The 20457-nt window shown below is 38.2% G+C and overlaps 1 protein-coding gene across 1 annotated transcript in view; it reads right to left on the minus strand.

Moving 5' to 3' along the window:
• Positions 1-3602, minus strand: part of Slc13a1 (solute carrier family 13 member 1) — a 75307-nt gene extending 71705 nt beyond the window's left edge. The window contains exon 1 of the mRNA XM_052172442.1: positions 3504-3602. Within this exon, the coding sequence (XP_052028402.1) occupies positions 3504-3602 (99 nt within the window). The remainder of the gene's footprint in view (positions 1-3503) is intronic.
• Between the last annotated feature and the right edge of the window lie 16855 nt (positions 3603-20457).

Genomic DNA, 20457 nt, shown 5'->3' on the forward strand with positions numbered 1-20457 from the left:
CTTCAGGAATAAGGTGCAGTCTCCTTCCTTATAAGATGTCATTCACATGAAAGCACTGAAAAATACGGGCTCAATTTCTCATTCAACATGATGGTGTGCACATACCAACCCAATGCCATGATTTATAGTGAACACGGGACGAGAAAGGGTCAACATAACCTTTCAAGCAGACACGACCATGTGACATAGTTGGGACTCTGTGACTTCAGGAAATGGAAACAGTACACACCTAGTTCATTGCTTCATTTCTCAAAAGACCTTTCCCCAGTGTCGGGAATCCATGCCATTTTCTATCTCACGATTCTAAATAGTATGTTGCTAATTAAAGAAATAGTTCGGATAAACCTCCTTTGCTCTTTGGCTTATTGGGAACATTATCTTGTAGAGAACTTCCTGGGTTGTTTGCTAAATGATTAACAGTAAACCTTTTTTTTTTTTTTATTTGATATAATTTATTTACATTTCAAATGATTTCCCCTTTTCTAGCCCCCCCCCACTCCCCGAAAGTCCCGTAAGCCCCCTTCTCTTCCCCTGTCCTCCCTCCCACCCCTTCCCAGTTCCCCGTTCTGGTTTTGCCAAATACTGTTTCACTGAGTCTTTCCAGAACCAGGGACCACTCCTGCTTTCTTCTTGTATCTCATTTGATGTGTGGATTATGTTTTGGGTATTCCAGTTTTCTAGGTTAATAACCACTTATTAGTGAGTGCATACCATGATTCACCTTTTGAGTCTGGGTTACCTCACTTAGTATGATGTTCTCTAGCTCCATCCATTTGCCTAAGAATTTCATGTTAAACCTTTAAAAACACAAAATTGAGGAAAGTCTCTGAAACACCTGTTAACACATGAATTCCGAGTTTGACAAAACCCAAGTTCAGAACAAGCTCCTCGGTCTTTGTTGTGTTCAGTATCTCTGAGCACAGATTCCTTCAGATGTGGAATGAGAGCGCTGGCGTGTCAGCCAGCATCTGTGGGTTTGTTAGAAGGTTAAATATAATGATTTGGGCAAAGCATTTGGCAGAATGCCTGGAAGAGAGGAGTGCTCTGTACAGATATCCTATCTCCTTCCCTCTTAACATGGCTTAAAAATTCTCTGAGGATCCCTTTGATGAGGACACAGTCTTGGCTAGAGATGGAATTGAGATAGGAGGCAAGGCCAGTCTCTGAAAGCGTCAGTAACCAGTGGAAATCTCAGCCAGCAATTTCCCTTGTTGGTTCTATGTCACATACATTCATTGTGTTTTTCACTTTGCTTGAATTCCTCTGTATCCTTATGGCTGTGTCTATAAGTGCAGGTTTCCTCACTTCAGTAACAAAGATGGCAACCACAAATTGATGTATATCCGTGTCGACGTAAGCCTCTACCTAATATTATACCTTCTTCCCTACCTTCATTTCAAGAGTTAAATGATGCTCCTTTACGTTTACTTAGTAGTTGGTTGATGATAATATTTCTATTCAAAATTTTCAAATTAATTAATTAATTAATTAATTAATAAAATTCTTGTATGGTGTTAGGAAATTTTTCCTCATTAAAATTAATTGAATTTTAACAAATGAATTGATTAGAATAAAACAAAAGCAGAACACATGCAGAGTACAACTTGATACAACTCCTCGCTTTGCACTCAATGTACTTGGGCTAATGTGTAGGCGTAATATACTTTTACCATCACATGTTTGGGAAAGGAAAATCAATGAGTGTATATTTTAGCAATGATAGACTTTCCTAGTGGTGAATCATGAACTCACATTATTGCTTTTTATTTATGTATTTGTTTTATTTCTCAGTGAGCTTGTATTTATTTCCCCTAAAATTATGGATGATAATTAGAATGAGATATATGTGGACGTCAGAGGAGCCACATAGGTGATATGCAGTCATGGCATAGGGTTGACTGTAGTTTAATTTCCTGTATTCCCTGCAATAAGTAAGGGCCCATGTTGATACTAAGGCATAAGTGTTAAAATATGGCAAGCATCCATGTATGAATCAAAATGTGCCTGGGAGAAAATTCTGATACATCTGAAGATTCATAAACTCAGGGGGCTTGTAAAGAAGTCATTGTGCATAATAGATGGAGTGAGAGACCTAGAAATGGCGAGGGGAGGAGCTGTATTAGAGTCCTGTGTGTACAAGTCAATTCTATTATCTGGTCCATGCACCAGGGTCACACAGCTGCCTAGTCTCTTGGGTGGGAGTCAAGTGTAGGAAGCTACAGTAGGATCAAATCTGGCTGAAAACAATCCACACCATTTTATTACTGTATATGAATTTCCTTCGGGGAATTTCCAGATAGGTGGTTAATACTTCTGATGGAAGCTAGAGTGCCCAATATACTATAATTATTCTATTTTATTAATACAACAATGCTCATGAATAAAGAGCATCTCTTCTACTGAGTGGAGGGATTGTCTGTCAAGGAAGGGTAAGAATTTCCCTAGCTGTACAGGCAACACATGAAGGGAAACTACGAGAGCCCCGCTTACTGTTTGGTGAGCAATGACTCATTCAGCCCCCCAAACAAGCCTGCTATGATCCCATTCTTATGAGAAAGCAGAAGTACAGGGAGGTTATGTAAGTTGTTCAGGCCACACAGCTTGCAAATGCTAAATATGGCATCTCAAGCAGAGAGACTGTTCCCAGCACCTGTTCTCCTACCACCACATCACGCTTGTGGCTGGCACAGGGAAGGTGCTCACTAAGTGTTTGCTTGTTCAGACCACGGCACCAAAACATGGAAAGATTCATTGAGTTTAATATTCTGGGCTTAATAGACTGATTATTTTCAAAAGGCAAACTGAAAGATACTTATAAAGTATGCCAAAGTACGTACACTAAAATCTGAAATGAGCAAAGCAATGACTTATTAAATTTTCTGATTAACCTGGAAAATAACTTTATATCTTTGATGTCTCTGTTCCTAAAGGAAATGAAATTTCTGGAGAGTTTTGTGGCTGACTCTATGCCACAGAGCTGACAGCTCTGTGCTGTCTCTAGACCTTACTTTGCCAACTGCTCTGTCTAGGCCTGTATAACCTGCAGCCTCAGGGTTCCTGCATCCTAGAATAACTATCAATACAACACAACATATTCGGAGCTGACAACATCATGTAACAATATCAAGATGGTGGGTTTCCCTGTGAGTCTTTTATATAAAAATATATTACTGCATATTCCTGGGGGGAAAGATGGTTATCCATGATACTCCCTGGAGGCTGATAAGTTGAAAGAACTAAAGCGTTGTGTTTCTTTTGTTCTTTCTCTCATCTAGTTGTTAGGGGGAGAGCAATACTCATTGATTATTATGTCTAATTATTCCACTTACTAATGCAGAGATGTAAATAAGACAAGCTTCATTAACAATCAAGAAAACTGGCAGCTACAATGTATAGACAAGCAGAAAATATTACCTTTCCTTCAGCTTTGAACTAGACCACGATCAACCTTGGACAACCTAGAGCCCAAACCATGTTCCTGTGTGTCTTCTGGGATTGCTTACCTTGGTGCGGATTACGAGAGGAAGTGGCAATAAAGCCAAAACACTGACAACCACAAGGAGAAAGCGGCGATAGACCAAAGCAGAACTGAGGAGCTTCATTGTCCTGTGCAGGTGCCTTCAACAGTACCCTCCTCACACGCAGGCAGATGTTAAATAACCAGCCTGGATTAATGTTTCTCTACCTCATCGTCTTTACTTACTGCTTCAGACAGGCCAATGTTAGTTAAAATTAAATCTCATTTTTATTGTTTTACTATCACAATTAAAAGAAAGAGATAAGCCCAAGAATGTTCGAGGACTCAAAGACCATTTGCTTATGTGATTTATAAAAAGTAATACTGATTCTCTCTCTCTCTCTCTCTCTCTCTCTCTCTCTCCCTCTCCCTCTCACTCTCACTCTCACTCTCATTCTCTGTCTCCTTTTCCCTCTCCTTCTCCCTCTCCCTCCCTTTCTTTCTTTTTTTCTTTTCTTTTTTGGTGCACAGTAACTGGACTATAGACTTGAGAGACCAGGAGAAGGTAAGATCAGATCATGAATGAAGTTAACTTTGTCCACACTTAATCCCTCTTCCCCTTTTGATAAAACCTGGCTGCTTCTAGCTGAAGTTGTCACCACTGTTGTGATACCCTCAGTATTTTAATGCAGTCTCCAGAATCCTATCTAAGAAAGTCGACTTCACTGTCTAAGGTGAAATAGCAACTCCAGCTGCACAGATTTCAGTGCAGGGGAGTGGGTAAAGGAAAGGATGTTTGATACTGATAGCTTTTCCTGGAGTTTCTTGGGTCGTGGTCTGAGTAAGTATTTTGAAAAATTGATAGCAATTTTTCTTTTTGCTTTGAAAGCAAAGTATGTTGTGTCTCTTAGAGATCTTAATACCTTTTCTTGGTAGGAAACAAAAATATGAACCTTATATAAACATTCTCCTTTAAGAACTTTATGCTTTTGAAATGATATTGTTGTACCGATATTAGTTACATAATTACCAAGGGAATTGTACAGAGATAAATCAGTATGGTCATTCAAGGGATGTGTGTGCATGTGTGCTTGTGTGTATGTAGGTAAAGATGAAAACTGTCGCAATGTAGAGAAGGTATGGTTTGGGATTGTCTTGGGCATTTTAAAATGTGAATTGCCCACTAAAGCTCAACTTAGCAACTGTGAACTCATCCTTAGGTATTTACAAAGTACCCCACCAGAGCTCCTGAACTTTAGAATAAGTTTCTTTTGACACACACTTCACTATTCTGTAACGTATGGATGTCATTTAGACCTGACTCCTAATTCCATATTAGTGTTGACTCTACTTTATTTTTGTGTCAAGGAAAATTATTCCTTTCAATAATAGTCCCTGTGTCGGTGTAAATAAGATTTTTCACCCTCTAAAACAATAAATTTCCAGGCAAATTACACACAGTAATTCAGGAGAACCAGAGAGGTAAATAGAAAAAAAGTTTCTGAATAATAATGCATCATTACATAAAATAAGTCCGCAGATGAAGGAAAGGGTGATTGCCATCTGAATAGCAATAGAAATATAACACTGACTATCCACAAAGTCACAATAATAAAGAGTATTAAGAACAGATAAAAGGAACTGAGTGGCTCAGAATTATCCTTATTTTTCCTCACTAATACCCTGAATATTTCATCCCATGCTCTTCCTTTCTTCTAGTTTTTGAAGGAAACACTTTAGGTCTCAGATTTTCTTAGGCCGTCTGCTGTGACCATTTGCACTTCACTTTCTCATTTCAGAGGACATCACTTTGTGAAATAATATCGAAAATGGAAAGACATTTATGTTCCACTTAACAGAAATGAAGACCTGTGCATAGTGTGTCGGGGAGGTAGCTCATCATTCAGACAGAGGCTGAACAAGAGCTCCTGGGGCTTGCCCAGCCTCTGCTCTCTTCTGGAGACCATTTCTCCCCGTGTGAAGGTTCTCAGGACCCTCATTCTGTGACCTGAAATTACAACTGGACCAGTCTTCTGTGGGTGCCTGCACAAGAAGTTTCATCACATAATTCCTAAATGTCAATCCTCAGTTACCCCTGCCACACAACCATTCTCCTAACCCTCAGCCATATTCTCTTGCTGTCACAGAGAGAAAAGATCTGGCAAAGTAATTAGGATTAGTAGGCGATAAATGTCAGGCAGGACTCACCAGGGAACGACATGCCAAGCTATTTGTAGCTTCTTGAAGACATACCTCAAGACACTCTGCAAATTGCACCCTGTTAGCCAGTTTCAAGGCAAAGATAGGTTAGTTCCCTGGGTCGAATTTTGACTTTCTTATAAAAAGAAACTAAACCTCGTGTGACATACTGTAGTTGCTCTTACATATAATTGTGCTGTATATGAATTAAGTTGTAACAACAGGTGAACATTAGCTCTTACATATAATTGTGCTGTATATGAATTAAGTTGTAACAACAGGTGAACATTAGTTCGTTTAAAACACATTATGTTCAAATACTTTAAAAAAACCCTGCCTCGGTATTAAAAAAAAACATAAGGGGGGTGGATAATAACTCAGCGGTAGAGCCCTTGTGTAGCAATCATGAGTCTCTAGGTTCAATTTCTAGTATCATAAACATACACAAATACAAGATATGAACTCTTGTTTCGTGATTTGCCATTTTTATCACCATTTGTATTTTGTGAAGGATTTGAAGAGGTCAGTTAAAATATGCCTGAAATCAATGGATAGGGTAAAGACTTGAATCCAACTCTTTCTTTTTCTCCTTTTCCACGATGCCATATATCTACAATATTGACTACTTATTCAACCCACTAGACCTTACATGTGCTTTGGTAAGCTTAAGAATTCTATCTTTTTCATTTATTCTTGGGCATTATGGATAGCATAAATGATATGAAATGTTGGTGCACTGATGGAGGAGGGCCCCCTTAGCTATTGTAAGACAGTTCAGTTACCATCACACTTGATTTGTTCAGACCATCAGTGGGAGCAGAGTGCAGGTGAGTTTCTCTCTTTGTTCTTTTCTAAGGACATATTTGTTGTCTGATTTTTGTTTTCCTTCAAGCCTTTCCTTCTCTCCTTCAATCCTACCCATGTTGAAATTTGATCTTATTGATTCATCTACAAACTGCTGTTCTATAAAGATAAGTCTAATCTGTGCTCAAGTCCCTGATCCATTACATTTCATGTCCATTCCAGGAAGCTCTTTAGTGTAAATGAGATGACTGTAGTTCTAAACCAAAATGAGTCTTGAGAGACTTCTGGTTTAGTTAGCTTTATATGCAATTTTATGTACCCTAGAATTGGAGAATCATTGACTGAATAACTGTAAAATACTCTTTAGCTTTGTCATAGGATGGCTTATACAGTTCGCTATTTTACTAATGTATATGAATCTTAACTTTTCAGTAAGATTGTTAATTCTTTGTTTGTTTGTTTGTTTGTTTCTTTTGATACAGGGTTTCTCTGTGTAGCCCTGGCTGTCCTGGAACTCACTCTGTAGACCAGGCTGGCCTCAAACTCAGAAATCCACCTGCCTCTGCCTCCCAAGTGCTGGGATTAAAAGCATGCGCCATCACTACCCAGCGAAGATTGTTAATTCTTAAAGATACACATATAGTTACTTCTCATGTCTCTATCAAAGTTCTGGGCACAAGACTGTACTCAATGGGTAGTGTCTGTGTGCTTACCTATGACTGTAATCAAATGAAGCCAAATAGACACATTGGTTATGGCTGGTTATAGTATAGCATTTATTAGTAGAGTGTTTAGGCTTCAAAAGATACATGGAATCTCAATGGCTTTTAAGTTTACAAAAGAATTGAACACTTGCTAATGTTCATGTGTACTTGCTAAGGAGGGGAAAACACATCAAAAGTCAAAATGCTTTTACTCTTCCTGAATTAGCACTCTGCCTCAGTCACACTGCTATGTTTATTCTTTGAACCTTTAGAGTATAAACTACATGCCAATTTAAGTCAATTGCAATTGAGACTTTTGGTCAAGGAATAAAAGCCATGATTTCTTCTGGCTTTCACTTGTTCCTAAGCTTCTACCAGTCCCACAACCGAATGTCATTCCCAAAGGATTCCTATGTATTTATTTTAAAATTTATTTATTTTGTGTGTATATTACTGTGTAGGCACATTCTTATTATGGCACATGTATAAAGGTCAGGGGACAAAAACAAATGCAACCATCAGTTTTCCCATTTGTCTATGTGGGTCTGAAAGTCTGAACGTAAGTCACCATGCTTGTTAGCAAGTGCCTTTATCTGCTGAGCCATCTGACCATTTGGGATTCCTGTTTATATATTCCAACCATCCTTATAAATTTCAAAACTTTTAGACATTATGTGGGGGGAAGGCAGTGTTGTGTGTAAGCTGACTCTCCAACTATTTTACAAGTTATTAAAATAAGGCATTTCCCCCCTGTCTACCATCTAGTAGTTTGGCATTCACCTCACTGTGTTTTAATGTTTTCAATTATTTCAGGTTCATACATCTAAATCCTTAAGATGAGCCAAATTCTTCCAATAAAACCAACACATAGACAATGATGTTACGTGACGGGTAGTCACTTGTTCCAAATATTGGGAAAGCAGAAGCAGTAAAATTATGAGCTCCAGGACAACCTAGGCAGCATAGGCAATATAGTAAAACCTGGTTTCAAAACTAAACAAAAAATATGTTGACAAACTTCTAGGCCCATGTCCCATCTCCTAAAATGAAGGATTAAAATATTTGTCTGCTATGTACCATATAGACTGTAGATTCAAACACAAGTTCCTTAACTGCTTATGTTGTCAACATTCATTAACCACAACCTCAATAATCATGAAGTAAATAACTGACCAAATAGATAAAGATTGAACTGTGTCCCGAGAGGCCGGGACCCAGGCTTCTGTGAACCGAGAAGAGAAGCAAATTCCAAAGGAGGAGGGACTACTCAAGTTTACATAGCAATAGCTGACTGTCTCAGCACCAGGGCCATCTCAGAACTGGTCACACCCTCTGCTAGCCAGAGGAAATGCTTCTTCTGGCCAAGCCTGACCTCATTTTTATTTTGGGAAGTGAGCTAGAAGGGAGAAACTCTGATTATAGAATAGAGGTGAGGACTAGGAAAGAGGGAAGTAGAGAAGGACTATTCTAGAACACTAGTACTCATTACAAAGGGGTAATAAACAGTATGTTAGTTCATAAGTCTGGTGATTTGGACATTAAATAAAATTAAATTAATGTATTCTTTATAGAGTGTCATTACTTTCCTTCTGAAGTCACTAGCTTTATGCTTTATAAACAAATGCAATTAATTATCACTTACATAACAAATGCTTAGTGTTACTAGTTAATAATGCCAACAGATGAAGCTTTTTAATTTTTGAAGAATTAAACAGAGGATGGTATTCACTTACTAATCTGAATGTTTTACCATAGGTTCTTTCCACAAGGTAAAATGACCTATTAAACATAATAAATATTAAATTCTTCTATAAATGGCTGAGAAAATAGTTACTGTTTATGATTTAATCTGCTTATTTTTATTTATTATGGACCTGCCTATTGTTTCTTCAACTAACGTTTTTTCTTTTAACTTTGGTTAAAATACAGTTATATCACTTGATCCTTTGCTTTTTCTTCCAGCCCATCATGTGGCTCCTTCCTGCACTGCCTCTTAAATAGATCACCTCTTTTTGATTATTAATGTGACATATACATGCCTAAACAAATAAATACATCCTGCTGAGTTCATTTATTGTGGCTTGTGTGCATATGATTTGAGGGCAGACTACTGTGCATTGGATGAGCCACTATGTAGATTCATCCTGGGAAAGGGTAATTCTCCCTTTCAGTAGTCATTAATTACCTGTTGCGTTTGTTTGGTTGGTTTTTTTTATCTAGTGGATGGGCTTAGTAAGATTTTTCTCCTTTCACATTAGCATATCTGTTGGTGATGTTATTTGGGCAACCATATGGTTCCAATAATACAGTGTCACTTCCTTCTCATTTCTAGCAGACAGGATCTCACTGCCTGGTCCCCATCTTCCATGATGTTCTCTGTGTCTACAGTGCAAAACGATGTTGCAGATGCATCCATTAGAGCTGGGCTCCATACAACTCCGTGATCTCTGTTGTGGTTTTCTGTAATGGTTTTCATTTGCTTTGTAGAGAATTTTCTTTGATGAAGGGTGAAAGCTACATGTATCTGTGGGTATAAGGATACATTTTAGAACTTGGTTAGGAATTATGCTGGTCTAGTAAAATGGTGGCAACTAATGCTCTGGTAAGATCCATGACTTCACAGGTCCAGGGAGTTGGTTTGATATTTCAGTGCTGAACTGGTTGTTTTGATTTTGTTTTGTTTTGTTTTTTATTTTGTTTTTGCATTATCTGATTTTCTATTTATGAGGAAGAATATAGCACAAGTTCTTTATGAACATTTTTCAGTGGGCTTTTTCATAGAGCAGGCATTTGCTAATTATCTGATACAGGAATGAGTGAATGAATGAGTGAATGAACACTATAAATTAATGAACAAGATAGCATCCAAACTGTGTAGGAAAATAATTAAGAAAATAAAGAGGGTAAGTGAGTAATGCTGCCCTAAGAAGTGCAAAAATAGCAGTCCTGCCCCATGAATGCTAGTGTCTTGCTTCCTTTCCTAAGTATCTGGTGTACTCGTCACATTCCGACCATGTCAGCAGTCCATGTCTCAGTCCTAATGGGAGCTGCCAGGGTATTCAGCCGCAAACCCAGGACACCTGAGCGCAGCATTTATTACATTTGCTCATAGATAGGGAAGCATAGAGCTGTGATGTCCTAGAACACTGATACAAGTTTAATGTTCTTTCTAAGGGAAGCTGAAGACTCTTAGCAGTTGATTACTTGAACCCTCTACGTAGTCTGAGTTGGTGTCAGCTATCATACCACATGTGAAGTCACAAGATTCTACCATGTGGTACATCAAGTCAGGCAGATCCAACTGTTGTGAAAAACTACAGAGACTACTTTAAAGGAATAAGTGAGGCCAACATCCTCCCCCCAACCCCATCCCAGGAAGCTCAGTTCTGTAACAAAATCATTATTACTCTCAGTAAAATATGTCTGTTTATCTCTCTTAGGCAGAAAGAAAAAAAATTCTCCTATTTAACTACCAAAATATTGTCCCTTTGAAACATTTCCTGTCCCTGATGACGATGAAAGCAAAATGTTAAGGTTCCCAATGGTGATTTTATTTTGAGTGTAGTAAATGGCCTTGACACAGTACAGCTCACAGTCAAGCTGACCTATCTCTTTCACAAATTATTTTTTTTACCTAAGTGTAGAATATTTGACAATATGCTATTACCATGAATATGGAAGCTGGCCAGGCTGTCCTCCTGCAGTAATTTTCTGTTGGCATAGCTACAGAAGTCTTTGTTCTGCACCACTTGGATTCTTTTATTATTTGGGTTGGTGGCAAATTCCTCCTCTTTTATCCCAGACATAGAGAGATACATTGTCAGAACATTTTCTTCTCCACTCATATCGCTGTCTGGTTATACCACCTTATTTGAAAAGCCCTGGGGATCCAGCTGAATTTATACTTTTGGTCTGAATGTGCAAACAATAGTACTAAGAAGTAGTTTGAACTCTGGGACATTTGAAAAGGAATGAAGCATCTGTAGCTTTTGTTTAGTGCATTCCCGGAGATGTTGAAATACTCAAAGTTTAGTCCCCATAATTTAACAATATGGAGAAGCAATGAGAAGACATTTTAGAGGTGGAAATCAACAAGAACAGATGAAGTTATAAAATGATATTCTCATAAATGTATTAAGATCCTTCTTAAGAGACCAGATTAATATTCTCAAGACAGGATGAAATCTTGCTGAAATTAGCTCTCTTGTGATTGGATCCCTGATGGTGAGCTGAGTTTAATATCAAGCAGACAAGCCTCTTTTGCCTCTCTGTGGTTACCTAACTGACACATGTCTCCTACACGTGTCAACCTCTCTTCTACCATATGAGCCTCATTAGAAGTCAAGCAGAATCAACAGTATGTTCTCGAACTTCAGCATCTCCAAAGACACATCCTAATGAAGCTTCTTTGAAGAGTGATTTGCCTCGGGTGTCTTGGTATAGTAGAGAATATGGACTGACTTAGAAGCTAATAAAATGGATCAAAACAAACTCTTTCTAGCAAGTGATTTATCTTATCTATATGAGATTGTCTCTTCCCAAGAGGAAGACTGTGAACACAGCAAGGAGTCCTCTGGTCTGGTAGAGATAAGACAAGAGCTATTAGAGGGCAGTTAATTCTGGCTTATTACTTTGTTTAATGATTTCTCCATGATAATTCACTATAAATTCCCAAGCAAATATCCCATCCTTCTACAGTTTCCTGGACATTTTTAGAATCACAGTACTTTTGGTTTGGAAAATCATTCCAAGGCCTCAGGAAGCATGCAAGCCAAAACTTATTCTATCTCAGCATATTGCTGGATATCTTCCTCTAATGACAACTGACTCATTTCTCCTTCCAGATTTAAACATCTCCTTTCCTCTCTGCTCATCTTACATTTTTATTTACAGTGAGCCAAAAATTTGTCTTTCTGTGGGTTTATCTCCTATCTTAATTATTCTTGGTATCGTCTCTAAGAGGGAGAATCAAGGGAGGGTAGGGGAAATTATGTGGTGTAGCAGAGAACTGACTTAAATGAAGGGATATGAAAATACATAAACTACTTCTTCACAATCCAATTAGAGATATGATCAGAGGGAATAGTAGAAATCATGCCATATGCAAATAGGTAAAAGGATACTGGAAATGTAGTGCTGAAGGTTGGGGGTAAGATGGGAGCAGGAAAGGGTTAAGCAAAAGTACCAATGTATTGAAAGCTTTATGAGATCCACAAGACAGAATGTGAATTTCAAAATATAATTTCAAGAGTTTCAACAGTGGTACTCTGTAATCATGGATAATGATGCTTCCTAAAGACATGAGGTATTAAGTGAAGACTGAAGTGCCAGGCATGGGAATTCTTCCCAACAAGATATTGGTCAAGGAGGCCCCAGAGGTCTCCAAAACAACATGTGCAGCTGCCCTTGTTTGGGGCTACTTGCCATTACGATATGGTGAGACCTTATTGTCAAGACCCACATTTTGACAGCAGGATGTAAAGGAATCAGTCATACAGTGCTGACACCACAAGTGTAAGTAACATATGCCCCTGTAAGAATATAGAAAAATTCTGCAAGAAACAGTCAGGGGGTCCCTGCTGAAAGAGATCCCTGCTGAGGGAGAGTTTGTGCAGGGTAGAACAGGGTGAACTTACCTCTGTGAAACTCCTGTAAAACAGAATTTCACCAGAGATCATAAAAGAGCTAAGAAAAGAAAATTCAAATTACTGTGGTTCATATTTCTGCATCATATGTTTAACGGTGACCATGAACATGTTTACCTCAATCTGTGGGCCTATCAGCTACTCCCCTATCTTTGCTTAAGCTGATCAAGCCAAAATTAGGGGAAAGAAACCCATTGTAAGCCATCCAAACCTTACAAGTCCCTAGCCCCTTATGTCTTTTCTTTATCATCTCTTTTAATAATATTTGCTACCTACTGCTGCCTGCTTTGTCTGAGGATACCAATTCAGAATTAAGACTCCCTGCCTTTAAATTCTGCAATTAGCAGAGGAAAATCAATCCAATCAACACCCTAGATGGCAAAAGAACCATTGCTCTCATAAAATGGTATTTGTTTGTTTGTTTGTGCAGTATTGAAAATTTAATCTGAGTTCTTCACACACGCTGGTTAGATCGCTAGGAAAAGTAGCATGCTTTTCAATGGACTACTAGGTTAAACATGTAAGTATAATAATTGTGGTGACTTTTCAAACCAAAGTGTAACCATTTCTTTTATATTTACAAATTTTTTTTAATTTTAATTTTATTCGATATATTTTTATTTACTTTTCAAATGATTTCCCCTTTTCTGGTCCCCCACTCCTCAAAAGTCACATATGCCCCCTTCCCTCCCCCTGTTCTCTCACCCATCCCTTCCCATTTCCTTGTTCTGGTTTTGTCTTATACTGCTACACTGAGTCTTTCCAGAACCAGGGGCCACTCCTCCGTTCTTCTTGTACCTCATTTGATGTGTGGATTATGTTTTGGGTATTCCAGTTTTCCAGGCTAATATCCACTTTTAGTGAGTGCATACCATGATTGATCTTTTGAGACTAGGTTACCTCACTTAGTATGATGTTCTCTAGCTCCATCCATTTGCCTAAGAATTTCATGAATTCATTGTTTCTAATGGCTGAATAGTACTCCATTGTGTAGATATACCACATTTTTTGCATCCATTCTTCTGTTGAGGGATACCTGGATCCTTTCAAGCTTCTGGCTATTATAAATAGGGCTGCTATGAACATAGTGGAGCATATATCCTTATTACATGCTGGGAAATCCTCTGGGTATATGCCCAGGAGTGGTATAGCAGGATCATTTGGAAATGACAGGCCCAGTTTTCTGAGGAACCGCCAGACTGATTTTCAGAGTGGTTGTACTAATTTGCAACCCACCCGCAGTGAAGGAGTGTTCCTCTTTCTCCACATCCTCGCCAACACCTGCTGTCTCCTGTGTTTTTAATCTTAGCCATTCTGACTGGTGTAAGGTGAAATCTCAGGGTTGTTTTGATTTGCATTTCCCTGATGACTAGTGAAGTTGAGCATTTTTTTAGATGTTTCTCTGCCATCCGAAGTTCTTCAGGTGAGAATTCTTTGTTTAACTCTGTACCCCATTTTTAATAGGGTTATTTGGTTTTCTGGGGTCTAACTTCTTGAGTTCTTTGTATATATTGGATATTAGCCCTCTATCTGATGTAGGGTTGGTGAAGATCTTTTCCCAATTTGTTAGTTGCCAATTTGTCCTTTTGATGGTGTCCTTTGCTTTACAGAAACTTTGTAATTTTATGAGGTCCCATTTGTCAATTCTTGATCTTAGAGCATACGCTATTGGTGTTCTGTTCAGGACCTTTCCCCAGTACCTATGTCCTCAAGGGTCTTCCCCAGTTTCTTTTCTATTATTAGCTTCAGAGTGTCTGGCTTTATGTGGAGGTCCTTGATCCATTTGGAGTTGAGCTTAGTACAAGGAGACAAGGTTGGATCAATTCGCATTCTTCTGCATGCTGACCTCCAGTTGAACCAGCACCATTTGTTGAAAAGGCTATCTTTTTCCCATTGGATGTTTTCAGCCCCTTTGTCGAGGATAAGTCATTGTGTGAGTATAGCTATATCCCTGGATAGTTGCATCCTGTCTTCTTCTTGGTGAATTTGCCATTTCTAAGTAATTTGAAGAAATGGTAAGGATTTGGTGTGAAGAAAGTCAAGGTCTGAATCCAAAACCCAGGGTTTGAATCCCACCCTCACTCCATATTACAAGTCCAAGGGGTATAACCCCTCTGCACCCCATGGTCCATTCTTTCCATTGCAACAAGCACAGACTTTCCTCACAGGTTTCTTTAAAGTGTCCAAGCAGTCATAAGTTGTTTAGAATAGCTGTACAGAAAGATACATTAGTCTCTCTATAGCTGCTGTTGAGAACGCCCATCCAATTATCACTTTCTTTTCTCTAAAGCCAGTATCCCATCCTATTTGAAGCAAAGTTTAAGACTTTGACATGGCATCCTCTCAACTAGATGCTTGCTCTGTGGTCCCAGTCCCTTGAGTGTTAACCTTGGAATGGTATTTACTTTTGTTATTGATTTTGACATATAAAAGTATTGTAATAGACTTTTATCTAAAGTGGAAGGATAATGAAACTCTGGTGAGAAAATTTAAGTATAAAAGTACTTGATGGGCAATCTCACTCAGTTATTGCATATGGAAGTTATAAAGACGGACAAAAAGTTATGACTCTAAATAACAAGTTAAAGGCTAGTACCCACTAATTCAAGGATCTTCAGGGTTCACTACAAAACATGAACCCACGCTCTAACAATACTATGAATAGCAGCTGTAAGTGTGATGAAACTCAAACCCTGTACACACACTCTCCAGATCTGTTTAATTATGTCTTTATGTGTCATTGTGGCTGAGAGTCACAGTCTTGTGCCATCTCCTTCATTTTTCTGCCTCAACCCAGGTGGAAATGACTCCATCAAGCAGCTGAGCTGAAATTAGAGGAACATTATTATGCTTGTACATGAATAAGCAGAATAAATGCACGCAATGCCAAGAATCTTACCACATAAGGCATTCAAATAAAAAAAAATTGTCAGGTTGGCAAACTTAAATTCTCTTTAAGAGAAAAAATACATGATCTCCCTTTACAGATCTTTCTACAAATTCTAGTTACATATTTCAAATGATTTATGCTTAAATTTATTCATTTAAACTTAAAGATTCTCTTCATGTCTCTGACATAGATGGTTAGCTAATACACACATACTTTTGTACAAGGTTTTTAGGGGTTTGTTGTTGTTGTTTGTTTCCTGAGTTGAGAATGAGACTGAGGGCTTTGTACTTTGTGAAACAAAAAAGGAGAAATTGGCTTTGACACCTGAATCCTGGGACCTGACTCAGGTCCTTTAGAGGAGAAGTGTCTTCAGCAGCTGAGCCATGTCTCAAAGCTCTGCTGCTTGGTTTTAATATCCCTACATGAAGCATGCTGGATCTGACAAACTTCAGGTACTTCTTTCTATAGTAACCTACTGCTTGGTTACATTAGCTTATCATGATAGTTAATACATCAATTGTTTCATATTTCGAGAAAATCTCCAATTAGTTTACTAAGAAGCTTGTTTGTCTAGCATTTTCTATTAGTTCAAAACTTTGTTCATTTGTTCTAATGTTTTGAAATTCTTAGAGATAGCATCTTTCCCGGTAAAATAAATGTGTAATTATAAAAAACCCTAGGGAAAATCTCCAACCTTTGATGTTGTTTCCTCTAAAAATGAAAAACAAAGGATGAAACTGCTAAGAAATCTCCCCAAAGCGAAATATCAAGAAAAACATAGCATGAAAATGGCCCTAGCACCACTCAGAGAGCCCATAGACTGAGCCGTCAATCAAAGAGCATACATGGGCTGGCCTAGGCTGTGACACATATGTAGCAGAGGACTGACTTGTCTGGCCTCGGTGGGAGAAGATATCCCTAATCCTGTAGAAGCCTGATGCCCCAGGAAAGGGAATACTGGGGATAGTAAGGTAAGTTGGGGGTGGGGGGGGTCACCTGTTGAGGGAGTACCCTTTCAGAGGCAAAGCGGAAGGAGGATGAAGTGAGGTGCTCTGGGAAGGGGGGGGGTAATATTTGGAATGTAAATAAATAAACTAATTTAATGTAAAAAAAATGATCTTAGCACAGCTTTCTGATAAGATCCCAGGAAACCCGGTCTACATGAGATAAGGGAAACTTTAAGACAAGTTTTCCATGGGATGTTTTGTCTCAGTATTAGTGATTCCTTTACACACACATTCTACAGAAGATTCTCATAGTCATTGAGTTAACTGACTTTTAAGTTGACAGCATGTCACATATTTTCACAAATTATTTGCTTGACCTGAGCATATGCACATTGGATTTAAGTGATACATATAGCTAGTGGAGACTAGAAGCCAAAAAAATTAGGGCAAGAGTAAACCTACCTCTAAGAGTTTCAGATTTCTGGACATTTACATGTTAAAAAAATGAATTTGACCCCCTTCCTTATTCTGCCTACCAACATTCCGTTAAATAAGTCAAAAACAAAATCAGAAAAGTAAAAAGACAACCCACAACATAAGAGCAAGCCAGACCCACTCTCTCACTGACTGTTTGGCTCAATATACTCTTGCTTCCACTCATATTTTATCAGGGGCAAAACCTTTGAGGCCCACCCAATCTGAGAACCAAACAGAGCTGTGAACTAAATAAACTCTCTATTGTTGATAAAGTTAGATAGACTCAAGAATTTCATTACAAAAAAAGAAAAAAAGGAATTTCATTACAATGACAGAAAATGGATTAATATAGTCCAAGAAATAGGGTTCCTGGATCATTTGATAATTGAATTTTCTTTAGGAAACCCAAATTTAATTTCAGTATGACTATACCTACTTATAGCCTTTCTCATTGTTATTTTTAAAGTAGCATTCACTTTATCAGTCTCCTGTGCGGCTATCTAGTCATTTCTTATATAAAAACTTAAAATTTAAGTACTACTTTATTTGTACTCAGAACTTTCGGAAGACCAGCCGGTGTTCTCAACTGCTGAGCCATCTCTCCAGCCTCACTACTTTATTTGTAAATATAATGTTTAAGTAAAATAGTAATAATGACAAAGGAAAAGAATATAGAAAGAAATGAAAGACACAAAGAAAAAAGTCTAAAATATTGCTTTTGCTGAAAGTTATGATGTCAGTACTTAACTAATGTAATAGTTTTAACCTAAAAGCTTTTAGGTTAAAACTATTAGTTTTAGTTTTATTAGTTATTTCAATAGTGCCCGAGATCCAAAGATTACAAAACATAGCACTCTCAAAAATGTTATAATACAGTTTAAAAAAAGGATGTGTGGGAAAAGGTCAATAAACTGCTTTAGAACTTGATTATACTCTGTGATAGTTAACAGAGGTCACCAGCTTAATGTCCCAGTGCTACCTCCACTTCTGTACATGCCTATGAGGAATTATTTGGACTAAGTTTCCTTAGGTGAGAAGACCATTTCAAATGTAGGACATGCCATTCTGGGGGCTGAAAAAAGAAGAAAGCTAGCTGAGCTGTTATTACTCAGCTTCTCACTGTGGATACATCTTGGCCAGCAGTCGCATATCCCCCGCCATGGCTTCTCTACCATGACAGACTTCCTAAGATCTGTGTGCCAGAACTAACTCTTTCTTCATTAAGTCATTTCCGTTAAGTTTTATTGTCACAACAGGAAAAGAAACTGATGTACTTGAGCGTAGGTCAGAGTTTGAACACAAATGATAGACTAGTCAAATGTCCCAGAGTATAGAAATGGAGGACTGAATTGCTTGAAGTAAAGGGGAATGACCTTTTAGCAGAACTGATGTTTCCAAGAGATTATTTAGAAAAGGAGTTTGCAACCAAGGCCAGAGAGCCCTCTAGAGTCTTAGGGCTACTTAAGGAAGCATTTGCTGAAGTAGGTAGAATGGGAATTGAGAAACTTAAAAGAAGGAGAATTAAAATGAGTAAGTAATTTCCTCTTTTACCTTATTTATTTTATATATTTAAAATTGTACTAAGAGTGGGGTTACCAAAAGGAAGATGATATGTTTCTTACCTTTGAGAGACTTGTAAGGTGGTGGGTAAGGTATTAGCATATACTTTAAACAATGTGATAGGCATTAAAATAATTGCAAGGCAAGTTGTGAGAGCCCAGGAGAAAATCTGCGTAACTCTAACAAGGGGGTTATAGAGAATAAAGATCAGGCATGGCCAAGACACAAATGCACGGTCATCTACTAGGCAATGGGAGAAGAATTAAAGGTAACCAGCAAGGATTTAATAGCATTAAATAGCTCTACATTTAAGCAGGTAGAGTCTTTTGTTTGGTGTGTCTGGAGTATAGTATCTTCATGGATGATGGTAAGGCAAGAGATTGCCGAAATCAATGGAATGTAAATGATTCTGGGTCATAAATTATAGCTTAAAAAATCTGGACTTTATTCCAAGATCAGTAGTGGATTTCCATGAACTACCTTAATCAGGAAATAAGGATACATTAGGTTTTGCTTTCAGAAAGATTATTTAAATAGGTTTAAGAAACTGAACTGATCTTCCTGAGAGGCTGTTGGTGACAGACAGAAAAGCTCTCCCTCAGGAGAGCAGAAGGGCTTGACTTGAAGCTAACTAAAGGAATGAGACTCTTAATGGATTGCACAGTACTGCCACTGGATGGTAAAGTAACTCCCTGTGATAATATTCCCATCACAATCACTAACAAAGTGGAATGCATGGGAGCTTCTTCCTCTGCCTGCTCCCCCTTGAATCCAGCTGTTCATGGACAACTGTCCTTACCAAATCCCAAGTCTCATGCCTGAGCTCTCAGTACTAAACAGCATGAGACATCAGATCTCTGGGTTCAGCTGTACAAAGACTGGATCTGTAAAGCAGAAAGTCTCCAGTCAAGTTTTCGTGGCCTGTAAGGCTGGGCTTTCAAGCAGATAGCCACCTCACTTGGCAATGCAGTTTATGATGAATAGGAAGGAATCAACACCAAGAACATTGCACAGCAGTTCAGGCAATAAATGGACTCTGGTGTGAGCAGCGTGACTGAAGAAGGGAAGTCGAGGCTGACTATTCAGGAGTGCCATCTACAGAACAGAAAAGCATCAAGGAAGAAGACTTAGAGGGAAACGATTCTTCACGACAGACAAAACCATATTTTCAACTAGAACTGGTAAAAGGGGAGGTTACTGCTGATAGAAGATATAAATAAACTTTGCATATCCTAATGGATTAAGTTTTAGTGGTATAAAAATCTGTTTATTGTCTCCCAGTAACACTAACCAAATAAAATAATATATTCACAAACTTTTCAGTTATATTTAATGAAGTAAGCCAAAACCACTTGACTTCTTTTGGGGGGTATGTATTATAATTTCTGAAATTAAGGTTGTATAGAGAGAAGAATATTAAATAGCTAACCTTTCCAGTAAATCCTCAGATACTGCTTTTCCCGGCAGTTAGTTACCCAGTTAATGGCCATGCCAGTAGTTAATGAGTTACTTATGTAAATCCATAATTGGTGTCACTATGTAGTATCTATAGAAAACATTTCCCATGTGGTTTTGTGGTAATAGCTACTGTAATTGAGCCAGTCTGGACTTCAAACTTCCATGAGAAAAATAGATTTCTATTTATCCCATCATCTCCATGGCAGGCACCATGTGAATTTCCTAGGAATGACAATGGGAGGAAGACGTGAGCCCTATCTATTCTCAGTGGAGATCTGGTGCTCGATCAGCACAGTCTTACACAGTTTAGATTGAC

This window comes from Apodemus sylvaticus, chromosome 2 (assembly GCF_947179515.1).
Source record: "Apodemus sylvaticus chromosome 2, mApoSyl1.1, whole genome shotgun sequence".
Classification (NCBI taxonomy): Eukaryota; Metazoa; Chordata; class Mammalia; order Rodentia; family Muridae; genus Apodemus; species Apodemus sylvaticus.